Here is a 25,470-nt window from a genome sequence, read left to right on the forward strand (position 1 = left end):
GTTCGTGAGATCGAGCCCCACATCAGGCTCTGTGCTGACAATTTGGAGCCTGCTCAGGATTCTCTCTCTGTCCCCCCCTTTCTTTCTGCCCCTCCCCCACTCACACACACAGATGCACGCATGTTCTCTCTCTCAAAATAAATAAAAATAAAGAAATCATTAAATACACAAGTCACATAACTCTATAGGTCATATAGAGTCTGCTAAATATCTCCCATAATGGAGGTCTAATGATCAAGTGATTTCTATGAAAGTATCACATGGCCTTCATTTATGGATTCATTTGTTCACCCCCTGAAAATGTGACATAATTCCTAGTTGAAGAGCTGTATTCTGAGCGTCACCGAAATGTATTCAGTAAGCCATTATTGGAGAGGTTTTTCCTGATCCCCTTGCTAGGCATCCTCTATTACATTTCTCTCTTTTTTCTAGAATTATCATCTCCAAAATCACCTTCTTTCTTGATTTGTTAACTTTCTTGCTGTATGTCTCCACAGTGGAAGATCTGTTCAGATAAGAACCTGTGTAACTCCAAGAACATAGAGGGACTGACATAATATGTGTGCTCAGTGTATCTTTGTTGAATTAATGGAGAAAATTGTAAAAATGGGAGTTACCCGTGAGCAGCATTCTATAAAGAGTGGGCAGTGGCCTAAGATTTAAAAAAAGAGAGAGAAAGAATTTAGAGTCGGTGTTTTTATATGTAAATTTGAGTGACCTTTTAATAACTGTAAGTACAGATACTGACTGTCTTCCTTGGGTAATGAAGAAAGGTATAAGTATTAATCAATTAGCCCATCTTGAGAACTGACGATAATTCTTTTTTAGGCTGTATGCTATGAAATCCAGCTAGTAGATACTATAAGGTAGAGTGTGTTTGTGTGTGAGTTTGTGTGTGTATTCAATATATGAAAATAGCAATTTATGTACCATATATTGATATAGTTAGGTATATATAGATTTATACATATACATTTATATATAATGCATATATACAGTATATCTATATTTATGTAAAGTAATGTATATTGAATTATTAAAGTGAGATGCCCTGAATTTACTCATATTTCTAAACATAATTTATCATTTTATTGCTTTGGATATCTGCTTAATATACAATGGAAGCAAAGTTTAGGCTGGCATAAATAATATTTCTTAACTATTTAAGAATGTTAAATTTTAACTTAACTTTAAACTTTAACTTAAATGTTGAACTTAACATTTCTTAAAGAATATTTAGCTCAATTTTAGGTATCTATATGAATGTACCTCAAGAAAAGATTTTTTTTTTTTTTTTTAACGGAATTAAGTATGGATAAGTCCTGCCTCCTGGAACTTGTAAACTAACAACAATATATTAACAGATTGATATTGGAAAAAGATGTATAGTTTTTAAATTTTTCATAGTGTGCTTCCCAAGGAGTTAACTGAAAATTGAATGAATAGAATCTCTGAGAACTGATAATAACATCTAAAATGAGATTTTTACAATAGTTTATTTCAAACTGCTGGACTCCAGGATGAAATAGTTTATTCTACTGGAAAATAACACTTTCATGTGCAGTTTTCATGGTCACTACAGTAATGGTGGGGGGCTGTTTTCATTTAATCACATAAAATCCTGGGTTTGTATATTTATATAATATGCACCCATAAATGAATCTTTGTATAGTACACACACACACAAATGTGTATATATCACATATATATGGTTACATTATTGTTTGGGATTATAATAGAATATGTAAAATCAAGTACATGAAAGAAAGCTTAATATATTCCAGCAGTAGGACCCCATTTTTTAAATATTTTTTTATACTTCTCATTGCTTGAGTTGTATTTTTTCAGGAACAAATGTTAAGAATTCAGTTTTCACCTTGTACATTTCAAAGTTACCATTTCAGCTACAGGCAGAATCCTGCCATTTGAGGATTCCTGATTGGATTACATAAGCCTTCTGGTTAAAACTCCAAAAATTTTTTTCTCATATGCTTTTTACTTGTGATAACAATATGTTTTTTATCGAGTATCTACATTGTACTAAATGCACTAATGTTTCTACCAACTGCTTACATTGTTTATCAATGGCACCCATGAAATGTTATGATCGAATATTATCCCTCCCTTTGGAAATTTGCCTATTGTATATTCATTGATATTCTTATACTCACAAACCTATATGAAAAATGATTTATTTCCACTGTGTTTTTCTTCGTTAACGACATAGGTCCTCCAGGTCCCAAAGGTGATCGGGGAGCAATTGGCTTTCCTGGAAGCCGAGGATTCCCAGGACCAATGGGGAAGACCGGGAGGACAGGTGTGGTGATCATCTAGATGTTCTTTGTAGATAATGTAATATGTACATGGAGCAGAGATACTTTCCCATAGTCTCGCATAACAAAAATAATAGCCATCCCAGTATGAACAGCTGATGCACATGTAGTTTGTCTCGTGGTCTGAAACATTTAGAAACTAATTTCTGTCTACCTGAGCAGTTTCTATGTCCCAAAGGAAAAGTCTTAAAAAAAAAAAAAAAAGACAACAGAGGATTTATAAACTCTCCCCAACCGTAAATCACATGAAGAATGGTATCTATCTTAGAAGAAGAGAGTGGAAAGACTCACAAAGAAAAACAAAGTATAAATATACTTTTAACTAAAATGGGCCAAACCCTGGGAAGTTACAGTCAGCAATCCACAGATAGGTCAGAAATCTTAGTCTCTGCAAGATAAATTGGCTGCTATTATATATTAGTTCTTAATAATCTGCATGATTCAGGCTCTTTAAAATTTACATACGTGATGACATTATTTCTACTCCGTATAACAGTAGCCTAAGCTTGAATTGTGAGCTGTGCAAGGAAATTTTAGAAGGAGAGAGGCTTATTGTTTCCTAATCTCAAAGAAAATTATGACAAAGGGTCATAATCACCTTATCATTGAGGTGGGCTTTATTTTTTTTTTTAATCCATTTTCTTTTTTGGAGTAGTTTTAGGTTTATAGAAAAACTACACAGAAAATACAGAGAGTTCCCATAAACCCACATCGAGTTTCCCTATTATTAACGCCTCGCCTCAGTGTGGTGCATTTATTAGAATTGATGAACCAATACTGATACATTATTATTAATTTAAGACCACAGTTTATATTAGAGTTCACTCTTAGTGTTATACATTCTGTGGGTTTTGACAAATATACAATGACAGGTGTCCACCACTGGAGTGTCATACAGAGCAGTTTCACTGCCTTAAAGATGCCCTGGAGTCCTCCTACTCCTCACCACCCCACTCCCTCCCAGCCCTGGCTACCACTAATCTGCACTCTCCGTGGTTTTGCCTTTTCCAGAAGGTCATGCAGTTGAAGTCATACTGTATGTAATCGTTTCAGATTGTCTTATTCCATTTAGCAATACGCATTTAAGCTTCTCCATGTCTTTTTGTGGCCTGAGAGCTCATTTATTTTTAATGCTCAGTATATCCTGATGTATGGACGTATCACAATTCGTTTGTGCATTCACTTATTTGAAGGACATCGTGGTACTTTCAAGTTTGGGCAGTCATGAATAAGACTGCTGACATGAGTTTGCCTAGAAGTTCGATTGCCGCATCGGATGGTAAACCTGTGTTTAATTCTGTAAGAAACCGCCAGACTGCCTTCCAAAGTGTCTGTACCGTTTTGCACTCCCACCGCAGTGAATGAGAGTTCCTGTTGTTCCACGTCCACACTGGCCTTTGGTGTTGTCAGCGTTTGGATTTTAGCAGTTTTAATAAGTGTGCTGAGGTGTTGTTTTTTGTTCATCTTTATTTATGTAGTTTTGAGAAAGGGAGGGAGGAAGAGAGGGAGGGAGAGAGATCGATTGATCCAGATCCATCACGAGTGAAGGAGGGGCAGAGAGAAAGGGAAGATCCATCATGAGTGGACGAGGGGCAGAGGGAAACGGAAAGAGAGAACCCTGAGCACACTCCACGCTCAGCATGGAGCCCTGTGCCCATCGATCTCACAACCACCAGATTATGATCTGAGCTGATATCAAGAGTCAGACATTTAACTGAGATGCTCAGGCGCCCCAAGGTGTTTTTGATGGTGTCAGTGGCAATTAAGCTCGGAGAAAAATCAGCTAGCCACCAATAAGCAGCCTTCAATCAGACCCAATTACCTGAACTGAATGGTATATTTATATACCAACCATCTCTAAAACTGTCTAGCTTTAATCAGGCCTTTTTGGCAAAATGGGAAGAAGTGTTCGTTTGTTAATTTGTTTGAAATTATCTACATCCTTCAGGAATTGCTGAATTTACTAAATGAGCAACTTGTGTGCGATTGATAAATATATTTAAAAACCCTGAATTTGTCAAAATTGCAAAGCTACTTATAGTTTCCGAGATAATTTAAAATAGTTCCATGAAATGTGAAAACATATTTTATCTGTATTCTAACTTTAAAGCTAAAATGGCATGCTAATCTATCTCATTTATTATCCCTGGCAAAATCATGGTAATAGTTTGTTTGGGACTCTTTCTGGTACAGACTATTTGTAACTTTCTATTTACATTAAATCATAAAGGGTAACTTCATAAATGAGTATCACTATGAGCTCTGAGTAAATCAGAGCTATTAATTTGTCTTTCTGGAAAGTCTACACAAAAAGGGGAAACATGGGAAAAAATATGAATGTTAAGAAGGCCCTATTCTTTTTCACACCCATCTGTTAGGTATAATCTTCCTATATGGTCAGGGATGATGTTAGAAATAAACCACAGAAGAGGCCTGTAACTGTAACATAACTTAGCTGATTTAATAAAAACTAAGCTTCCTCATTTATTGAGTGCCTATATTTCCTTCTACACCATGCTTGGAGCTGGGAATACGAAACTAGCCGGCTCCCCACCCTTGAGTTTTCTCCCAGAAATTTCCTCACAATGGCTACTCTTCTAAAACTTAGTCAACAAGATCATTCTGTAATGTGTATGTGCACGATCTAATCTTACGTGGTTCATTTGAGAAGAATGAATGTTTGTCACAGTGGTTTGTATTTGAATTTCATGTTGGCACCTAGTTACTCCGTGTCTGTTATTTATTTTAGCCTCTTGGGAAATACAGGGAAAGCATAGTATGGTAGGTACTTGACAGAAATAGCATAGTGTATCCTTAAAAAAAAAAAAAAAGAGCACCTCCCCACACATTTAAGCCTCTCTGTGCCTCAGTTTCCTCATCTAAAAACAAGGCTATTAAGAAGACCCGTATTTTAGAATTTCCGTAAAAATAAAATGAATTAATAAATGTTTTAAAGTACTTCAAACAGTTTCTATCAGAAAGTAAGCTATATATACAAGCTATATAAACATGTTAGTTATTAGCTGCTGCCTATACAAGCTCTAGTTTGTTTCTTTTTCCCCACTGTCAAGCTCCTACAGTTCAACAAATGCCCTCTAATCAAAGTATTTGAGAGAGCATTCACTAATTCATTCACCCAGTCAACATAATTTTATGAGGGTTTGCTGTGTGCTGCAGATAAAACATAGCATATCCCCTAAGGAGCAGGAATAAAAAAATGCAGAAGCAATTAGCTATAATGCAATGTGGTAGGTAATAAACATTCGTGAATTAGGACCAAACACTATGGAAGCAGAAAGCAGAGAGTGATTAATTCTGTAGAGCAAGACAGGGTGTTACAGAGGAAGCAGTGTTAGTGCTGGCCTAAAAGATGTATAATAGGTTTTATACCTGAAACTACTAGAATATTGTATGTGAAATATACTTAGGTTAAAAAAAAAAAAAAATGCATACAATGTCTTTAGGTCGGAGGTTCTCAAGCTTTACCAGGCATTAGAATCGCCTGTAAGTCCTGTTAAAATGGCTTACTAGGCTCTACCCCAGAGTTTTTGTTTTTGTTTTTGTTTTTTTTAAGTTTATTTTGAGAGAGGAAGAGAATGCATGTGGGAGCAGGGGAGGGGCAGAGAGAGAGAGAGGGAGAGAGAGAATCCCAAGCAGGCTCCACACTGTCAGCACAGAGCCTGACAAGGGGCTCAATCTCTCCAACTGTGAAATCATGACCTGAGCCAAAATCAAGACTCAGATGCTTAACCAGTTGAGGCCACCCAGGCGTCCCTACCCCCCAGAGCTTCTAAATCAACAGTTTGGGGGCTGGGGGCTGGGCTCCCTTGAAAATTTTTAGTCCTCACAAGTTTCCAGGTGATAGTGATGATGTTGTTTCGGGGAACACACTTTGAGAACCATATATTCAGGTAAAGAAAAGGAGTGGAGAAAGAGAAACTCTGCAAAAATAAAAGCAAGGGCAGAGGTAAGAATTCCTTTGGCAAAAGATATCCTTAGGGTATCACTACCTTATTTAAGACTCAAATTCAGTAGAAATGTGAACGTCATGCCTGGTACTACTTTAGTTATACTGTAGATTAAAACAATGAATAATAGAGTCTCACCTCCAAAATAATCCAAAGAAGGTAGTAAAACTAGAAATAAAATCCAGGAATTGTCATATTCTAACCAATGACGCGGCCTGGACTATCTGAATAATATTTAAAGCACTGACAGATTTAAAAGCAAAAAGCTGGGCGCCTGGGTGGCGCAGTCGGTTAAGCGTCCGACTTCAGCCAGGTCACGATCTCGCGGTCCGTGAGTTCGAGCCCCACGTCAGGCTCTGGGCTGATGGCTCAGAGCCTGGAGCCTGTTTCCGATTCTGTGTCTCCCTCTCTCTCTGCCCCTCCCCCGTTCATGCTCTGTCTCTCTCTGTCCCAAAAATAAATAAACGTTAAAGGCAAAAAGCTTAAGAAGGAGCACCCTCTTGGGGCGCCTGAGTGGCGCGTTAGGTTAAGAGTCTCGCTCTTGATTTCGGCTCAGGTCATGATCTCACAGTTTGTGAGATTGAGCCATGCACTGGGCTCTGCACTGACAGCAAGGAAGCTGCTTGGGATTCTCTCTCTCCCTCTTGCTCTGCCCTCCCCTGCTCGCTTTCTCTCTGTCTCTCTCCCTGCGTGTCTCTCAAAATAAATAAACTTAAAAAAAAAAAAAAAGAGCACCCTATTTATTTTCTCTTCTGCTCTCCTTTTCTTCCCCTCCCCTTGTGTCCTTCCTTCTGCATGTAATAATTACTTGCTGTATATACACTGCAATGCTAGATCCTGGGAAATGAGGGGTAAATAAGACACGGTCCTTAATAGTCTTTAAGAGAAAGGAAAGACTTTCTGTTGTCTTGATATCTAACAGATCTATAGGGTAGAGCAGTTATAATCTGACATATGTATTTCAAAAAGGTTTGAAGATTTAACTGAAATGTAACCTTACCCATCTTCAAAATCTCCGAATGTAACCTCGCCGAATGAACTAGGTTTCAGAGCCTGTAAATAAGGTGCCTCCCTTCGGCTGGAGTCACAGAGCCCATTCAAAGTCCGACTGTAAGGGTGAGTTATGGTCTTTCTTCAGAGTATCTGAAACTGTCGACCGTAAATGATCCATGTATATACTTGACAGATAATTACTGAACATTGTCTCTGTGACATTCATGGAAATAGTCACAAATCAGTGAATATATGGGTTTGGAGTTCAGAGGAGAGGCTAGAGGTAGACACACTTGTAGCTATGATTATATAAAAGTTTATTGGAATCTTTGGTTTTAATCTCTTTCATGGGCAGATGGTGAGAGGAGAAGGGGCCGAGGATGAAACCTTAACCAACGAGGGTACAGGATCCGCACTAAAAGCCAAGATGTAGATTGAGCAGAAGCAGCCACGGTGATTAAGAAAAGCTGGGGGATGTGGTGAGAAAAAGTTTCACCAGGTGGTCGAGTAAGATGAGCTCTAGAGAAGTCCCTTTGTTGTTGTTGCTGTTGTTGTAAGGATGTCACCTTTATTGAGAGCCGTTTCCGTGGGGTGAGTGGAAACCAGACCGGGGGATGCTCAGAGGTGTGGAGGATCCAGGATCAGCTGGACCGTGGAGGTAGAGTCAGTTCTTGAACAGTCTTGACTCTCAGAGAACAGATCAGGTTTTTCTGTGTTGTGGTTTTCATTTGATTTGTTTTGGTTTTCTTTGAAAGAGATTTGAATACCACTTAGATGCAGATGGCAGGATAAAATAAGGGAGGGGTTGAGGAGACCCAGGAAGGAGGGGGGAGGTTAATGAGAAGGTCAAAGGTGAAGCCTTCAGGAAACAGGAAGCAGTCTTAGGCTTAGGGCGGAGATGGTCTCATCTAAAATTGAAATACCTGAAGACCTGGGCTCATAGGGCATGTGTGGCAAAATAAGTAACCTAATGTTCCAGCCCATAGCAGGGGGCACTAAAAATACTTGAAATCATAATGTGATTGAAAATACCCTCTCCTCGGGGCGCCTGGGTGGCGCAGTCGGTTAAGCGTCCGACTTCAGCCAGGTCACGATCTCGCGGTCCGTGAGTTCGAGCCCCGCGTCAGGCTCTGGGCTGATGGCTCAGAGCCTGGAGCCTGTTTCCGATTCTGTGTCTCCCTCTCTCTCTGCCCCTCCCCCGTTCATGCCTTGTCTCTCTCTGTCCCAAAAATAAATAAACGTTGAAAAAAAAAAAAAAAAAAAAAAAAGAAAATACCCCCTCCTACATAAAGTTAGAATGTCAATATATTACATACTATTTATTTCTTGTTTTTTAATGGCTTTCAGAAATATAAGCTCCTTATTTTTGATTGAAGAGTGCCACTTATGAAAGGAGATTAACTCCAGGTTTTGACAATTCTTGGGCTCCGTTTTAGCCAAAGGTATCCTTGTAAAGGAGGGAAGCACTCCTGTTCTCTAGCAAGGATGTTTCTGATGTGTTTACCTGTGAGAAAAAAAATCTCCAAGTAACTTCGTCTGTGAGGAGATCTTTGAGTCATGCTAGCGTAACCTAAAACATTTGTATTTACTTATAAGAAGGAAAAAAAAAATTTTGTTTCATTTTATCATTTTTAAAAAGTGGTATGAAATAAAAAAGCAAAATAAAAAAAAACCTGATTTTTTATTTATCATAAGATCCTAGAGCTAACAGGATTTAAGTGGGTCGTTCCCTCAGGGCTCTGGCTCGAGCATTTCTATTTTTAAACTATCCAAAACAAATTGTAATATAAAAAGACTCCCAAGAAGAGTGTACAGCTCTTTCTTTTTTCTAAATAAAGCAACAATGATCAAATTAAGCTTGTTTATTACATTACCTTCTCTGAAAAGAATTAGAACTGATCATTACACCCTTTTAAGTACCCCTGTCCCAATTTTTGTTTAATATCTTAGACTTTTCCTCTTGGGGAAATGGAGATACAATATCTCATAAAAGTATATCATCGAAAAAATTGGAAAGGAGTTGAGTACTTTGATAAATTAATGATTTTTGAAAGTTTCACATTACCTGAAATGACTGAATCACAATTAAAAAGTGAATATAAGGGGCGCCTGGGTGGCTCCGTCGGTTAAGCGTCCGACTTCGGCTCAGGTCACGATCTCACGGTCCGTGAGTTCGAGCCCCGCATCGGGCTCTGGGCTGATGGCTCAGAGCCTGGAGCCTGCTTCCCATTCTGTGTCTCCCTCTCTCTCTGACCTTCACCGTTCATGCTCTGTCTCTCTCTGTCTCAAAAATTAAACGTTAAAAAAAAAAAAGTGAATATAATTATGTACAGTGTAATCATGTATGGAAAATGGTTAGAGACAATCTATTCATACTCTAAAAAGGAATGGTTGGCATTTCATGAAATCTTCACAATGAAATTTTAATTGGAAGCAGCTTATAATTTTTAAGTGTTAAATCTCAATTCTCATGTTACTTATCAATGTAATTTTATATTTTTAAATCTGATAAATTGGAGCCCAAAAAGTCTTTAAATGATGAATAAGAACAAATGTTCAGAAACAAAGGTGAATACAAAGTAAACTAAATGAGGGAAACAAAACAATAAAAAACCCAAATAAATATTAAAACTTTAAAATTAAAAATAACTATCATATTCTCTCTCTCCTTCCCTCTCTCAAAATAAATAAATAAATAAGCATTAAAAAAATGGTGCCATAAAACGTGAAGTGAGATGAAAAAGTCCTTTCTCGTTCACGGAGAATAAAACCACAGTGGGACCATTCTAGCTAAGCTTTGGGAGATGTTGTGAAATGGTAAGAGCTACCGTCTGTTAATTTATTCATCTCATATGGGCAAGAGGCTTTATAAACATCGTTGCTGATTTTCAAGGTAACTCTTCAATGGAAGGTGTTATTTTTTCATTTGATGGAAGAATAAACTTTTAGTTCAGAAAGATTTGAGGGACGCCTGGCTGGCTCAGGCAGTTAAGCATCTGACTTTGGCTCAGGTCATGATCTCACGGTCCGTGAGTTCGAGCCCCCGAGTGGGGCTCTGTGCTGACAGCTCGGAGCCTGGAGCCTGCTTTGGATTCTGTGTCTCCCACTCTCTGCCCCTCCCCTGCTTGTACTCTGTGCTTGGTTGCTCACACTTGTGCTTGCTCACACAGGGTCTCTCTCTCTCTCTCCCTCCCTTCCTTCCTCCCTCCCTCCCTCCCACTCAAAAATAAATAAACATTTAAAAAATGAAATAAAAGTGGAGCTGTGGTTGAATAGCAACCTTTAGCAAAGATTTTAACAATGTTTCTGATACCTGTTTAAATCCTGACCCTCCTATAAAATGCTAGCCTTGTACCACACCCCTATGTAAATAGATAAGGTTTCTCAAAGCCAAAGTAAGTAGGCTTAGAGGTTTAGATGCCCCTCAGACCTTCTTACCTTCCCTCAGAAGGAGGCGATCAGGATCTTAGCACTCTCAGAAATTCATTCCCAGATGTTTGGGATTTTCCCCTCTTAACAAATAGAAAAACAGATGAAGTATATTGGAAAATACAGAAATCAAGTTTTAAGATGGGATAAAAGACACAAGATATCCTGGGGGGAGAGAGAAAGGCAAAAATCAAAGAAAGAGGGAAAACAAAAACAGAAGATGAATAAGCACAAATTGTGCTTATACCTTAGTTTTGCCTGCTTTAGGAAAATCGGATGTTTAATGCCCTTGTAGATAATTTGAGATTATGTAACGGACCTAATAGACTTTTAAAATGATGGCCATCATTGGAGTGCCCGGATGGCTCGTTTGGTTAAGAGACAGACTCTTGGTTTCAGCTCAGGTCATAATCTCAGGGTTTGTGAGTTCAGGCTCGAGTTGGGCTGCTTGGGATTCTCTTCTCATTTCCTCTCTCTCTCTCTGCCCCTCCCCTCCTTGCACTTTCTCTCTCTCTCTCTCTCTCTCTCTCTCTCTCTCTCTCTCTCTCTCTTTCTCAAATGAATAAACATTAAATTTTTTAATAAAATAAAATATCCATTGTTATTACCATCGACATTATTGTATTTGAGCATCTGTAGGTTGTTCTAAGTTGAGATTCTAGGTTACTTTGTGACGCTCTGTCTCCATTTAAAGCAATTAATTTTTGTCTCCATTTACAGCAATTAATTTTTTAATTAGTTACAAATAAAATTGGTGCTTTTTTTGTTTGTTTCCAAGGAAATCCTGGACCCAAAGGCCAGAAGGGGGAAAAAGGGAGCGGAAGCATGCTAAGTAAGTTTATGGTTCATTGTTTTTATGTGTGTCTTGTAATAAATAAGCTTGTGATGATAGTGGTCTGGGCTCGAGGCAAATATTGGGAACTTCAGTATTGAGCCGTAGAGATTCTTTGCAAGCCAGCCACAGTGCTCTACAAATAAAGCTTGCTAATTGGAGTAAAACAAATAGATTAAATTATACAACTCTAAGTTTCATTACCCATTACCCATTTGTATTTTGTTTTCTTGAGGAGCACAGTTTTCTAAAAGTTCCACATAGAAAACTGTTCACTTTTCAAGCCACTTTCAATCTGCTGAAGGAAAACCAAGTTTATGAATAGAAACAATCCTAGTCTCCTTGCCTACTGAGTAAACTTACTGAAAGGCTACCTATAGGAATTTGGACAATCTGAGAACCCTGACCCATCAATTCCCTGAAGGCTGGGGTTTTTGTGTTTTGTTTTGCATCACTAAAAACTTGAAAGGTTGTGTTCTACATCACAACCTCAACAGAACAGATTTCACACTGGGATCCCTTTTGATAGGATTGTTAGAGGAGATGTCTTCAACATACCAGGCTGTAAATCAGTTGAGTGTCTGGGCTGCGTCCACACGGATCCAGTGAAAGGATTATGGAAAGGGATTGAGGGACCCTCCCCTGCATCCCCAGTAGGACCTGTGTGTGCTGTGACTCTGGGAGTAGCCGCTCCGCGCGCACACACACATAATCTCTACCCAACCAGGGTCTGTTTTAGATAGATTATGGCTAATCCTTTAATGTACCAAAACTCTAGCACTTTTCAGTCGTAGTTATTTTAAAAACGTAGTACCAATTTCTCTCCCTTAGAACAGAAGGAATTATTTTCACCTGTACCGTGCACGGATGCCACACTTAGATAACTGAGGGTCGGCACTGTGAATGCCAGCCACTAAAGCATCACGTAGCTACAGGATGCTTTTCACAGTTGTCGCACTGTTGATCCCGTTGCCCCTAAACTGAACAACATTTAGTAGTGTGTACCTCCCCCACGAGTTTTGGCGTCGCTCGGTGATTATTAGCATTGCTGTTATTATATTAAGATATGGAAACATTAGTATACATTTTCTCCTGCGTGTTCATTACTTCTGGAATGTGATCACTTGTGACGGCTGGAACACTTTTTTTTTATCCCACTTACCTTCCGTGCTCCGTGTCACTCCAGTTATTTTCACTTAAGCTCTTTGTAACTCTTTTCCCTATCTCCCTGTTGATCTCTGTCTTTATCTCTGCCTTTATCTCTGTTTTTTTTTTTTTTTTTTTTTTTTTTTTTAATCTCTTTTGCTCCCGTTCCTGAGACTTTTTCTGAGCCACTTAACCTTGACTCCGGGGAGGTTTGGCAAGTAAAGAACTTCTCTGTTTTGCAGTCTATACACTGACCACCCACACTGCCTTCTGTTACCTGGGGTTACCAATGCTTTGAACGTGTTTTTCAGATACGTTCAGAGATGTTTCACTTACAGATATTTTCATGGCTGTTTTGAACTTAAGTGCATACTTGCTTTGTGAAAGCAATGATAGAGACAGTTCTGTGTATGAGTGTTTATGATCTGCAGACTTCCCTCCATGCACTCCCCCCGCCCCACAGACAATATGTGTAACTCCATAATGTTTCTAAAAGAGAGAAAAAATCATATACACAGACATCTATACAGTATGTTCTTCTTTTTCCTCATTTAAGTCAATATGTCAGTCATCTGCCCATGTCGGTCCATGTGGCTTTAGCTCTTTTTTCTCGACGACTGTGCATTGTTCCATTATATAGCTATGCCACAGTGACTATAGTATTCTATCCCCTAGTCAGGAGCACTTGATGATTTCTTGCTTGCCATGCTTTGGCTTTATTAAGCAATGCTACATTTAGCAGTCTCGTACATGATCTTGTGGAAATACTCTATAATAGACTATTTGCTAGAAGTAGAATCAATAGTCCAAAGGTGGCTTGCAGTTTACAATGTGATAGTTTCTTGTAAATGGCTCCAAAAAGGTTGGACCAATTTATTCTGCATGCAATTGCCTGATTCCCCACATCTTCAGTTACTTCTGATAAATAAAACTTTATATGAAATTATTTTAACAAATACATTTAGTATTTTTTTAGGCATGATTTAAATATAAAAGGAATAATCACTGATTTCCTCTTTTGTACATTTGTCAGGACCAGTGCAACTCCCGGATCATATTTGGGCAGGGCCCTTTTAAGATCAGGCAGGTTGGGCAAGACACCCTCTGCTACCATCTCATTAAAAGGCCCCTCACCTCCGGACAAATCATCCGCACAACTGACTCCAAGATCCCTTTGTGGCTCCTTCAAATGACTCTGGTTCCTGTGTCGTACCCAGCTTCCACATGGCTTTCTCTCCAGGTCTTTTGTGCTGTTTGGACCTCTGTTCCTATGCTCAGACCTCTTCCCACTCCAGTAACCCACCATCACCACCATCTGCTGGCACCTTAGCTGGGTCATCTCCCGTGTACTGACTGGCAAGCTGCTCCTCCCAGTTCTCAGAGCAAGACCAGGAGCCCTCTGCTCCCCACTCATCTGATGTCTTACTGAACCCAATTTAACCCACTGGGTTCTAGGAGACATCTCATGGATATTGATTATATATGGGTTCTTTACATTCAAAAACAATACTCTCAATAAGTGATAGGGATAACATAAAAGAAAATTCGTTCATTCATTCATTCACTCTGCACATGTTCATTGTGTGCCTCCTGGAGCTGAACATAACAGCTAATAAGCCCTCATAATAAGGGCTAATACTGGAGCTGAACATAACAGCTAATAAGCCCTCATAATAATAAGCCATAACAGCTCTGGCCCTCATAGAGCTAATAGTCCCTGAAAGCCTAGACATGGAAACAGGTGATTATACAATACAACAGAGGTATACTGGGGGAGGAACAGGGCTCTACAGGTGTTCAGAGGAGATCAAGATTATTAAATTCTTTAAAATATTAAAAATATTGATTTTGATTCGCTTAGTTTACCTTCTTATCTGCTTACTCTACAAATTATAACCCCCCCCCCCCCGTTTTTCCCGAAGTTTATAGTGAGGTAAAGTAGAGCTTGAACAGTTCATTCCACACATTTAGACCAAAACATAGAACTTACTTCTTTCAATTACCTGGCAATTTCAAGCAAATATTTTGATCATGAAAAAAAATTATGCTGAAGTTTTCTATTGCCAAAAGCTCTTTTGTATTTTACGCTTTAAGTATCTAGTATAGATCCTGAAGATAAAGAAATATTTCCATAGAACTGGAAATATTTTATGTAGGTGAAGAAAGGGGTAAAAAAGAGAAAGGGGAAAGAAAAGATAAGAAAAGGCAGACCGAAACAAGGAATAGGAAAAATATAGGCTATCATGTTGTTTTTGAAGTTCTTTCTGTTTATTAGCAGATGACGTTTTCACACCTCTCATTTTCTTCACGGTTTACAAATAGTCGCAGGCGTCCCAGTCTTGAATTTCTGGTAGAATTTGAGCGTGTCCGTGTGTCCCTCAGCCCTTCCATTCCCTCTCCTGGGAAAAGCGTTTCATGACACCTACCTCACAGGGTTGTTGTGAGGGTCACGTGAGATACTGTGTGTATGAAGATGCCCTGTAAAATCATAAAGTGCTTTAAACACACAAGGTCTGCTTCGCCGTGGTCTCTCTGAACCGGAATTGCTGTTCCGTGCCGGAATCACACAGACATTTAAAACCGGTCCTGAGGATAGGAGCGAAAGCAAAATGAAAATGCAAGAAGCCAAGTAAATGTCACGGACAAAAAGAGAGAGATGCTAGAGAGGAAGATGAGATTTTACGCGAGACAGAGGAATGAAAATGTGACCAGATCACAAATCACTGAGTTTGTCTGGGCCGAGCAGAAGAGCGTAAGTTGTAAATAAAAGAAGTGACTAAACGGAGTGTGTGCCAGAGGCCAGAAGCTGTCAACAGAGGTCCGAACAAAATGTCAGTCTAATAAAACAAGAGAGTCCAGGCTCTGAAGGACGAAGCGTGAGCCCAAGACTCTGCTGATGAGAAAGCTCCAAGAAGGGTTGAAACAAATTAGAGTTGTCTATGGTCCTCTGGGTCTGCCCCTAATGACACCAGAGTCTCCAAGAATAAAAACAAAAAAGAGGAGGGGGAGGAATCAGCCAGTCTCGAGATGGTCCTTAGTATTAGAAGACTGGCCATGTCGACTAGTCAGTTAATGCAAACACCGGGAGGGGAGTTGAAGCTCTTTGTCCAGGGTTGAATTAGGTGTCACTTCCTACCCCACTCTGTACTGGGGGCCAACTAGAACCTGGGAACCCGTCTTCCCTTGCCATCAGGCCGTGGTCCACACTGGCCACAGAATGACCCTGATCCCAGAGATCGTGGCAGATAATGGCAGGGCACTCCATTCACAGGTTGCTTGACACCCCAAAGTGCCAGTAGATTCTAAGTGTGTGAAATACTGATCCAGACTTTGCAAATTAGGGGAGAAGGATTTCTCTTTTCTCCTTAGACAAAAATAGATCTGAATGCCCAGCTCAGGTGCACAAATTATACCACCCTGAGTAATGTGCGAGGAAGAGACAGAAATCTGCCTTGAGGTCTCCTGCTTATCACAAGGATTCCTCTGTTCTGTTCTCGCCCGACGTGGAAGTGTGTTTCAGTCAAACAAACACAATTCCTACTATACAATTGAACACTTCGTGTGAGGCTCTGTCCTAAACACACAGATGACCAATGTGTCATTGGTTAGTATTTTTTACTGTGCTTTATTCATGCCCAATGAGACTATAATTAGAATGTGAATTTACAGTGTCTTAAAACTCGTGCAAGGGTGTGAAATATCAGTTTGACTTCCAATTGATTTCTACTGAGGACAGCACAATCGCAGATGAATTTTGGTCTTTCTCAAAGCATTCAGCCGACCGAAGTAAAACCTTCTCCTCCAAACTCTAAATAATGATAACAGTGAACATTTAGACAACACTGGGTGTGCACCAGGGGCTTTTGATGCATTATCTCATTTAATCCTCAGAAGAGCCTTTGAGGTAGGTACTTTGTTATTCCCATTTTGTAGATTGGAAACTGAAGCTCACTGCTGATAAATGGAAGGGCAGAAACTCAAAGCCAGGTGTATCAATCTCCAACGTCCCATGTTGTAACTATGACTGCATTCAACACCCCCACACTAGTTTTGTTCTTAAATATAAATGCCGCAAATGCATAGCGTGGAGGGTGTGGGGAAAAGAGGGAAAGAGATTTGTAATAAGCAACTTGGTTTTCCGGAATGGGCCTAATAATTTGAAGACACAAAGCAGGTGGAAATTCTTAGAGTATGACTTCCATTATTTCAAATTAAAAAAAAAAAAAAGCATTGCCAATTAATCTTGATTTGTGTATGTTTCTACCTTCGCATACTATGTCGGCTCTTGCCTCCAGTTCTGCCCCACATCTATTATTCAGAAACATAGTCTCCCCGGAATACCTGCGAAGTTTACATTGTCGGTAATAAGAGTTATTTACTTATGGGCGTGAGGAGAAGGAACCACCTGTTAATATTCTGTTTTTATTTCGGTAACTGGCTCACTCAACATCTTTTCAGTAACTGGCTCACAGATATATTTTTTAATATAATCTGGCTGCTTTGATGTCCCTCTTCTGTTATTGTGTCTCTTTTTCCAAACTCAATTGTGTAGTTTTCTCGGCAGCACCCGTTATGATTGAGCAGAATACGCCATTGGGAGCCACGTGGCTCCAGGTAACTTAGCTAAGCCTTCTTGTTCTTGACAGTCTGTGGTTTTTAAAGCTTTATGCGAATCCATGAGGTGTTGTCAAAACTGTAACGTTCCGTTAACACAATGGGTGTGTTCCCGAATAGTGGAGATGACTAATACGTCGTGTAAGTTGAAATAAGAGATTTAAATCGGGATGGATCTAGCAGTCAGCGTTTACCCTGTTGAGTCTCTCTTCCGAGCTGACTCAACACAGCCCGACTCCTACCGGAGCCACTTAGAAGGAAAGGAAAAAAAAAAAAAAAAAAATCAGTACAGCTCCAGCCAGGTCTCTCACATCAGCAAAATTTGAAATCCATCTAGTTACGAGCCTGAAAGTGGTGGACTAGACCCAACACACCGGTTCCCATCATCCACAGCCTCAGAAGACCAAACGGCTTGCCTGCCCCGCTTCAGAGAACCGGGTGCTGGCTTCCCACTCTGCAGTCACTGTGGTCTCACGCCGACACGAGATCGTTTCCTTTGTTCCAATTAAAGCACCGTCCGACTTCGGGCTCACAACCATACTCGCCCCCTCTCGCCCTGGGCTTCTCTGGAAATGCACCGTCCTGCAGAGGGAATCTCAACACCAGATTCCCCAGAACCACACAGTTGCTGGCTTGCACGTGAAGTGCCCGAGAAATATCTCCCATTATGGCTTAACCTACAGAATGGCCCCTTCCCGGGGGTGCTCTGTGTGATTTCCATTCCCTGCTTCCCTGAATTACTCGCATTCTGCCTGATCCACTCACTGCAAAATGGAACACCTGAATCCCAGCAACTTTTCAGATGCTCATTACCGGGAACTGTTTAAAGGAATCTTAATATGAATGATTTAGCAAAATGAAAACCACCCTTCTTCCTAATGATGTTCTGTGTAATTCTGATTTTCCATTTCCTAGAAATGCTGAAAGGTAAATTGCTTCACCTGAACACAAATATTCAGTCTCTGTGCACAATATTTTTGCAAAAACTCCACATGGCTTATAGCATAATTCATTTATTCCCTACAAAATGATTATCTGTTCCATTCCAAAACAAGCTTTCATGCCAAACTCTCTCCTGTTGTAGTCTCCTGTTATATTCTGTTACCTTCTATTTCACTTGCACATAGAAATACTATGTCTATACCAAAAGAACATGTATTATATTAATCACAGAAAATAGCCAAATGAGTAATTATTATTACTGTAGTAAAACATCTAGTAGGCCCTTAATAAATACTTTTGCAGGTTTTAAAAAAAAAAAATGTTTGTTTATTTTTGAGAGAGAGAGAAACAGAGCACAAGTAGGGGAGGGGCAGAGAGAGAAGGAAACACACAATCTGAAGCAGGCTCCAGGCTCTGAGCTCTCATCACAGAGCCCGATGCAGGGTTCGACCCCATGAACAGGGAGATGATGACCTGAGCTGAAGTCGGCCACTTAACTGAGCCACCCAGGGGCCCCTTTGCCGTTTTCTTTCTTTCTTTTTTTTTTGTTTTAAATAGACTCTGCTGGGGCGCCTGGGTGGCGCAGTCGGTTAAGCGTCCGACTTCAGCCAGGTCACGATCTCGCGGTCTGTGAGTTCGAGCCCCGCGTCAGGCTCTGGGCTGATGGCTCAGAGCCTGGAGCCTGTTTCTGATTCTGTGTCTCCCTCTCTCTCTCTGCCCCTCCCCCGTTCATACTCTGTCTCTCCCTGTCCTAAAAATAAATAAACGTTGAAAAAAAAATTAAAAAAAAAATAATAAATAAAAAAAAAAATAGACTCTGCTAAGCCTTTAAATAAAGTTGGCATTTCAGTGGCACAGTGATTTTGTTAAGGGGAGGTTTAACTGTGCTCAGATCATGACATAACAGGGATGGCTGCTTCTAATTTATAAATTAGAGAAAAAGCTGTATTTTCAAATTTATACCCATTGAGGGACTCTGTTACTCATTTCATTTGCAACTAAACACAAAACGGAGAGGAAAAGAGAGGGAGACGTGGATTAGTCTGATAGGGTTGTGAGAACAAAGTACGACAGACAGGGTGACTAAACCCAAATCTGTTCCCTCCTCGTTCTGGACCCTGGAAGTCCAAGATCTAAGTGCCCTCAGGACACTAGTCCTGTTGGATTAGGCCCTACCCGTATGGCCTCAATCAACCTGAACTATCTCCTTAGAGGCCCTATCTTTATATATAGTCACATGGGTATTAGGATGTCCACAGTTGTGTTTTGGGTGGATGTAATTCATCCTATAACAGGAAAGTATCGAGAATTGATGTCAGTGTCTGAAGTCTCACATCTAAATCTTCGCGGGGCAAGGCTGGAACTTTCAGAATGAGGAAGATCTGCTTCAGGTGTCTCTGCCCATCTTCCTGTCCCTCACTTCTCAAGGCCTACATTGTATAGTAAGTAAATGTGAGACATTCTGCTGTTTTTGTAGTTATAAAATCAATTTCACTTTTATTTGTTTCTTGTCAATGTTTTGTTTTGACATTTCAGGGATGTTCTTTTGCATTACGGTGCTTTCATGGAATAATAAAGATCGCCAGGCTAATTCAGTTTAAGTAGACTGTAACCAATGGTGATTAATCAGATCATGAGAAAAAGAATGACCTGGGAAGCTATTTCTTGAGAATGTTTATTCTCAAATAATCACCATTTATGCCTTTGTAAGAGTTTTTTAAGTAGAAAGTAGTGGAAACTTGCTTAATGGAGACGCAGAACCTATTGATTCACATAGTGGAGAATTCCAAGAGATGGTTTTGCTTCAGGCTTAGTGGGATCCAGGAGTTCAAACTAAGTCATTTAGATTCAGTATCTCTCTCCTTCTCTCTCTCTCTCCTTCTCTCTCTCTCTCCTTCTCTCTCTCTCTCATATCCATTCATAGTCCATTAGGCTCTTGCTGTGCTGCAGAATCTGCACATTTATCCATGTCTGAGAAAGAGTGCCTGCCACCTTTTTTCCTTCAAAAGAACTCTTGTGGTCTCTTCTTGGAATCTGAGTTTTCCCTTGACTAAGTACTGTAGTCTGTAAAGCATCAATACCAAATGATGGGCTGGGCAGGATCACCCCTTCAGAATCTCAGAGTGCAGGGCTAAAGTTCCTGAAAAAGTGGATCAACTTAACTGCGCTGTTAAATAATACTTAATAATATTCTTGTTAAGTGCTTATCGGACAGCAATATTAGGTCATTTCTTCCATGATGCAAAAAAATTCTTTTATTGTTCTGACATTTGTTCTCAGGCCATGGTGAGCATCAGAATGATCTCTCAGGCTTTTATCACATATGGATGGCTGGACTCAACATACAGAGATGTTTATTTCAGGAATTTGGGTTGTGGGCTGCTATGTGCGGTTTCCAGAAGCTTTCTTTGGAATTCTGAAGCACAGTGTAGTTGAAAATTTCTTTTATACATGATACTTTTGTCATATCATCACCGATTCCCAATTAGGCCAGAAATCTGAATTTTTAAGAAATAATAATATTCATAACAATACCTATAACAGAAAGTGAGTCTTCTGGGCCAGGTGTTCTTACAGAGCCCTATGTATATACCTACTTCACGTAATCCTCTCAAGAAACCTATCAGTCTGCTGTTTTTCCCATGAGATTTAGAACAGGTCATTAACCTGTGCAAAATCACACAGCTAGCATATATGAGGCGGAGTGCGAATCCAGTTTATCTCATTTTAAATCCTATCACATTAGAGTGTCTTTAGTCTCTTTTGCAAACCTCTTCAAAGTACATTCATGGACTAAACCAGTTCTCACAAAAGTCCTAGAAGGCAATTCTGCAAGATGTCATAACAAATGAAGAAATTAAATACAATGAAAGCAGGCAAAACAATTTGTCCGAAGTCATAAAGGAAGTTTGCAGCCTGACTTCCCATCTAAACAAGCTTCCTGTTTTATGATACAGATCCTCACCGCCCACCCCCCCCCCCCAGCCCCCTCTGGTAAATAAGCACTAGGACCCTTTCATGTGAAATAAAGCATTTAGTACCCTAACCTAAGGACCCACATTTTGCATTATTTTCTGCTTTTCTTTCTGTTATTATCCAAACAAAATTTGCTATTCCGTGCTTTTTTTCTTGTTTCTAAGAGTATCTACTTTGATTACACCAAAACAGCCAAAGTTTAAGCTAAGCAAATGGAAGCAATGAGTCCTGGAGGAGAGAGAAACAGCTTTTTTTGTTGGATATTTGAGACGTCAAGTGATGTGTCCTCAAATATTGTGGACACAGCTTTTGGACACAAATCATGGCTTCTCCTATCAAATGCAGAGGTAATGGAGACTGTCTATGGTATTTTCTACCGGTCCTGGCAAGTCAGTCGTGATGGCCCCCTGGAGCTCTGAAAAGTTATGAGCCTAAACAAAATATAGCACACAATGACAAAGAGAATGTATATTGGCTTTTAATTTACCTCCTGATCCAATTCAAGGGGCAGACACTCAGTTATTTTAGAAAATAATTTTCTCTTCATAAAACGTCGAAGAATCTGCCCTGGGTTGTCAGCCTTGCCGATAACTGGACAGATAAATCTTCCTTGGGCCAAAGTTAAGACATTTTTCTCCACGAAATCCACAACTCAAAATCATACAGTCTATGATTTCATAGTTTCCTAGAATAACTTTCAGAATGAAATAAAATGAATAATTCTATCACTACCTTTTGATTAGTACTTTACTATTTAAAATACATTTTTTCGGGGCGCCTGGGTGGCGCAGTCGGTTAAGTGTCCGACTTCAGCCAGGTCACGATCTCGCGGTCCGTGAGTTCGAGCCCCGCGTCGGGCTCTGGGCTGATGGCTCAGAGCCTGGAGCCTGTTTCCGATTCTGTGTCTCCCTCTCTCTGCCCCTCCCCCATTCATGCTCTGTCTCTCTCTGTCCCAAAAAGTAAATAAATGTTGAAAAAAATAAAATAAAATACATTTTTTCCACATAATGTCATATTTGACACCTCAAATGTAGGAGGTACGTGTTAATATATTTATTTTATAAATAGTCAAGGCTCAAATAGGCTAAATCACTTATCAATGTCTTAACAGATTATAAAGAGGGACACAAGGACATTTATGAGGTCTGATTGATGTCTACATTTTCAGAAATCAGAAAGAATGATAATGTAATTAATGCTATTTTGTGGTGTGAGTTTTATAAATTAGCTCCATTCAATATCTTAATGGTTTTAAGTGAAGAGCAAATTGTAAATAGTCTAAAAATAGGCAAGTAAAATGCACCTTTATAAATTTTTTTGCAGCTCTCCTCAGCAACTCTAGAAACTTAAGACTCACGTAGAAATGAGATATTAAATAATAACAAAATTGGTCTAAAATGATAATAAATACCCTAATATATGGATACGGTCCCTTGAAGAAAACAATATGGTCTTTGAAACACAGACACGTCTGTTTAATTGACAATTTGGAAATCCAGTAGTAGAAGCAACATTAGCGCCCAGGATACTCTCAGACAACTTACACTCCCAACCACACTTGCTTTTCTTGTCTTACTCAACCTTTCTGTTTTGTTTGTCTCCCCCCCCCACCAACATAAACTTATTCTTAACCATCATATCCTTGTGGGGATCTGCACAACAAGAGAGGTATTCTTTTTAAACACAAAGTTCTTCCATCTTAAAAATTTACCACTTCTTCCAGCAAGAGTCTTTTAAAGCTATCTCCGATGAGAAAGCTCAAAAACTGACAAATTAAATATAGGAAATAGTAGCCTTCTGCTACTTTTTAATCTGCACACACTGAAGTAATTCACTCCCATTCATAATTAAGTTAGATTTACTCAGTGCTATGTGAGTTTGGTATCGTGGATTTTGAAGCAACAGATTCTCAGTCTTTAGTTATTCAGCAGTTGAACTATGAGTGTTCAGTATAATCACGGTGGAGTTTGCTAACTAATTTCCAGTGAATTTCCAATGCCGCCAAAATACCTACTACCTGCTTATTCTGCAGTCCTCAAATCTTGGGCCTTTAGTTTGTTCTTCAATGTTAAAATAAAACTGAACACGAACCTCATGTTCTAAGGCAATTTGAGTGCCTCCTATCTGAAATAGTCTGATGAAAATACAGAAAAAATTACCTTCCGCCGTGTGTCTTCCCTGCTACCTCTGTGATACTGGGTTTAAGGATGTGAAAATTCACATCCGCATGAACCCTCAGAATGTGACCTTACTTGGAAGTCGCATCTTTGCAAGTGTAATTAAGCTAAGATGAGGTCATATTGGATCCAGGTGGTCCCTAACTCAAATGGCATCTTTATGAGAGGGACACACAGACCCAGGAAGAAAACAGAGGCAGAGATTGGAGTGACACAGTTACAAGCCAAGGAACATTAATAACTGCCAGGAGCCACTAGAAGCTAGGAAAATGCGAGGAAGGATTTCTCCGAAGACCCTTCCGAAGGAGTATGACCCTGTGGACATCTTGATTTCAGACTTCTGGATTCCAAACCTGTGAGGGAATACATTTCTTGTTTTAGGCCACACGATGGGGATCATTCGTTATGGTTGGTTTAGGAAACAACCTACATACCTTCCTTTGTCTCCACACTGCTCATTCCACAATAAGCACTACATCTCTCCCTTCATTTGAGGAAGAAGCCTAGTTCTGCCTGGGGATCTGAGAGGATTTTACTGAAGGTTTGGTTATAATAGGAAAATGCAAGCAGAACAGTCTACAAGGTGAAGGTGAACCTCAGATTTCATTGTCTTGAAATTCCCCGCCAGTGTAGACACTACATTTTCCTCCCTGGCCGCTCTCAATCTCTCTCCGCTGCCATCAGACTACACTGCACGCCTCTTCTCCACTAAGACCCTTTCCATCTACTTTGTGCTCTGCTCTGTCTCGGATTTCCAAACTGTTTGTCTCCTTCAGCTTCCAGAGTAAGATTCAAAATCTGTTACGGTAATTTTCCAGAGAGGTTTAACTCTGTTTCTCCAGACATCTGATATCAGGGTTGTGTGGTTCATAGCTAACTACCTCATGAAGCTAATTATCGTAAAGAAGACATCACTTTCCTTTCTAGAGGAATTTGGCCACATTGTGAGGACTTCCAGATCAAACTGCAATCAGATTTTTTTTTAATTTACTAAATTTGGAAATAAATATGATAATTACCATTGTAATAAATTTAACACTGAATTCTAATTCTAATAAATGATATGAATAAAGAAAACGTGACCATGAGGTAAATGATACGGTAATAGTTGAGATAACTGTACTCCTCAAGAATTATTTTTAACCTCCGTTCTTGACTTCTACGCAAGTAGCGGTAAGGGACACATGCAAAGAAGCCCCCATAGTTCACGTCCTTCGTGATCTCTTTTTTCAAATTAGAATTTTTCCTACCTAATAGAGCCTAGTAGAGTTAGAATCTCTTTTTTTCAAACTCTTAAGACTTGCACTGAAGCACTTTTGTAACTTATTTAGGGCTCACGTGTGGCTCCATCAACACAGCTATAGATGTGTTCTCTTCTTTAAATAAAATATATTTCAAATATAAAGGGAAAAAAGATGAACACTTATAACAAACAGCTACCCAGTAGTCATGTACACATCACCTGGATTTTGGAGAATTTGACGTTTTACCATAACGACTACAGGTATTTGTTTTTTACGAAACAGAATGTTAACTAATACAGTTGAGACCCTATTTATCCCAGCATCCCTAGCTTTTCCAGGGTGAACCTTTATCTCGGAATATATATGTCTCTTTCCATTTCTGGTTTTATACATTTGCTACGTATGTATTATGCACAAACAGCAGACAATATTGTGTGTGTTCCTTCCATGAATGGCCTTATATCTCTCTCATTCTGAGCTTGTTCTTTCCTCTCAATTTTGTGAATTTCAGCTTTGAGTCATTGACCCTTTACAACAGTAAGGACATTAGTGACTCTCCAGCCACCACTTCTTTTATGAATCTTAGTTTTTAAAATAATGCAATTCCAGAAAATAAGAAAAAGATTATATATTCAATTTCTTGCCCCATATACAAAATTACTGTAATTTCCTTGGGTACTTCTGGTCTTTTTTGTATAATACTTATATTATCATCTTTGTTTTTCCATTTCTACATGATCTTTTGATGTTATGCTTAATGCCCCCAAAACTCTTCATTTAATGTATATATAATAATCAACTTTCTCTATTCTAAGA

At 39.4% G+C, this 25,470-nt stretch overlaps 1 protein-coding gene across 2 annotated transcripts in view; it reads left to right on the plus strand.

Moving 5' to 3' along the window:
• MSR1 (macrophage scavenger receptor 1) overlaps positions 1-25,470 on the plus strand; it is an 83,547-nt gene that overhangs the window by 39,738 nt on the left and 18,339 nt on the right. The window contains exons 7-9 of one of the 2 annotated variants that reach the window (XM_045455113.1): positions 2,228-2,317; positions 11,502-11,555; positions 13,735-14,318. In XM_045455113.1, the coding sequence (XP_045311069.1) occupies positions 2,228-2,317; positions 11,502-11,555; positions 13,735-13,778 (188 nt within the window). In that variant the 3' untranslated portion in view covers positions 13,779-14,318. Of the gene's footprint in view, positions 1-2,227; positions 2,318-11,501; positions 11,556-13,734; positions 14,319-25,470 lie in introns of those variants that run through there. The other variant, XM_045455103.1, reaches the window with a different exon arrangement.

The sequence above is a fragment of the Leopardus geoffroyi genome, chromosome B1, assembly GCF_018350155.1.
Source record: "Leopardus geoffroyi isolate Oge1 chromosome B1, O.geoffroyi_Oge1_pat1.0, whole genome shotgun sequence".
Lineage (NCBI taxonomy): Eukaryota > Metazoa > Chordata > Mammalia > Carnivora > Felidae > Leopardus > Leopardus geoffroyi.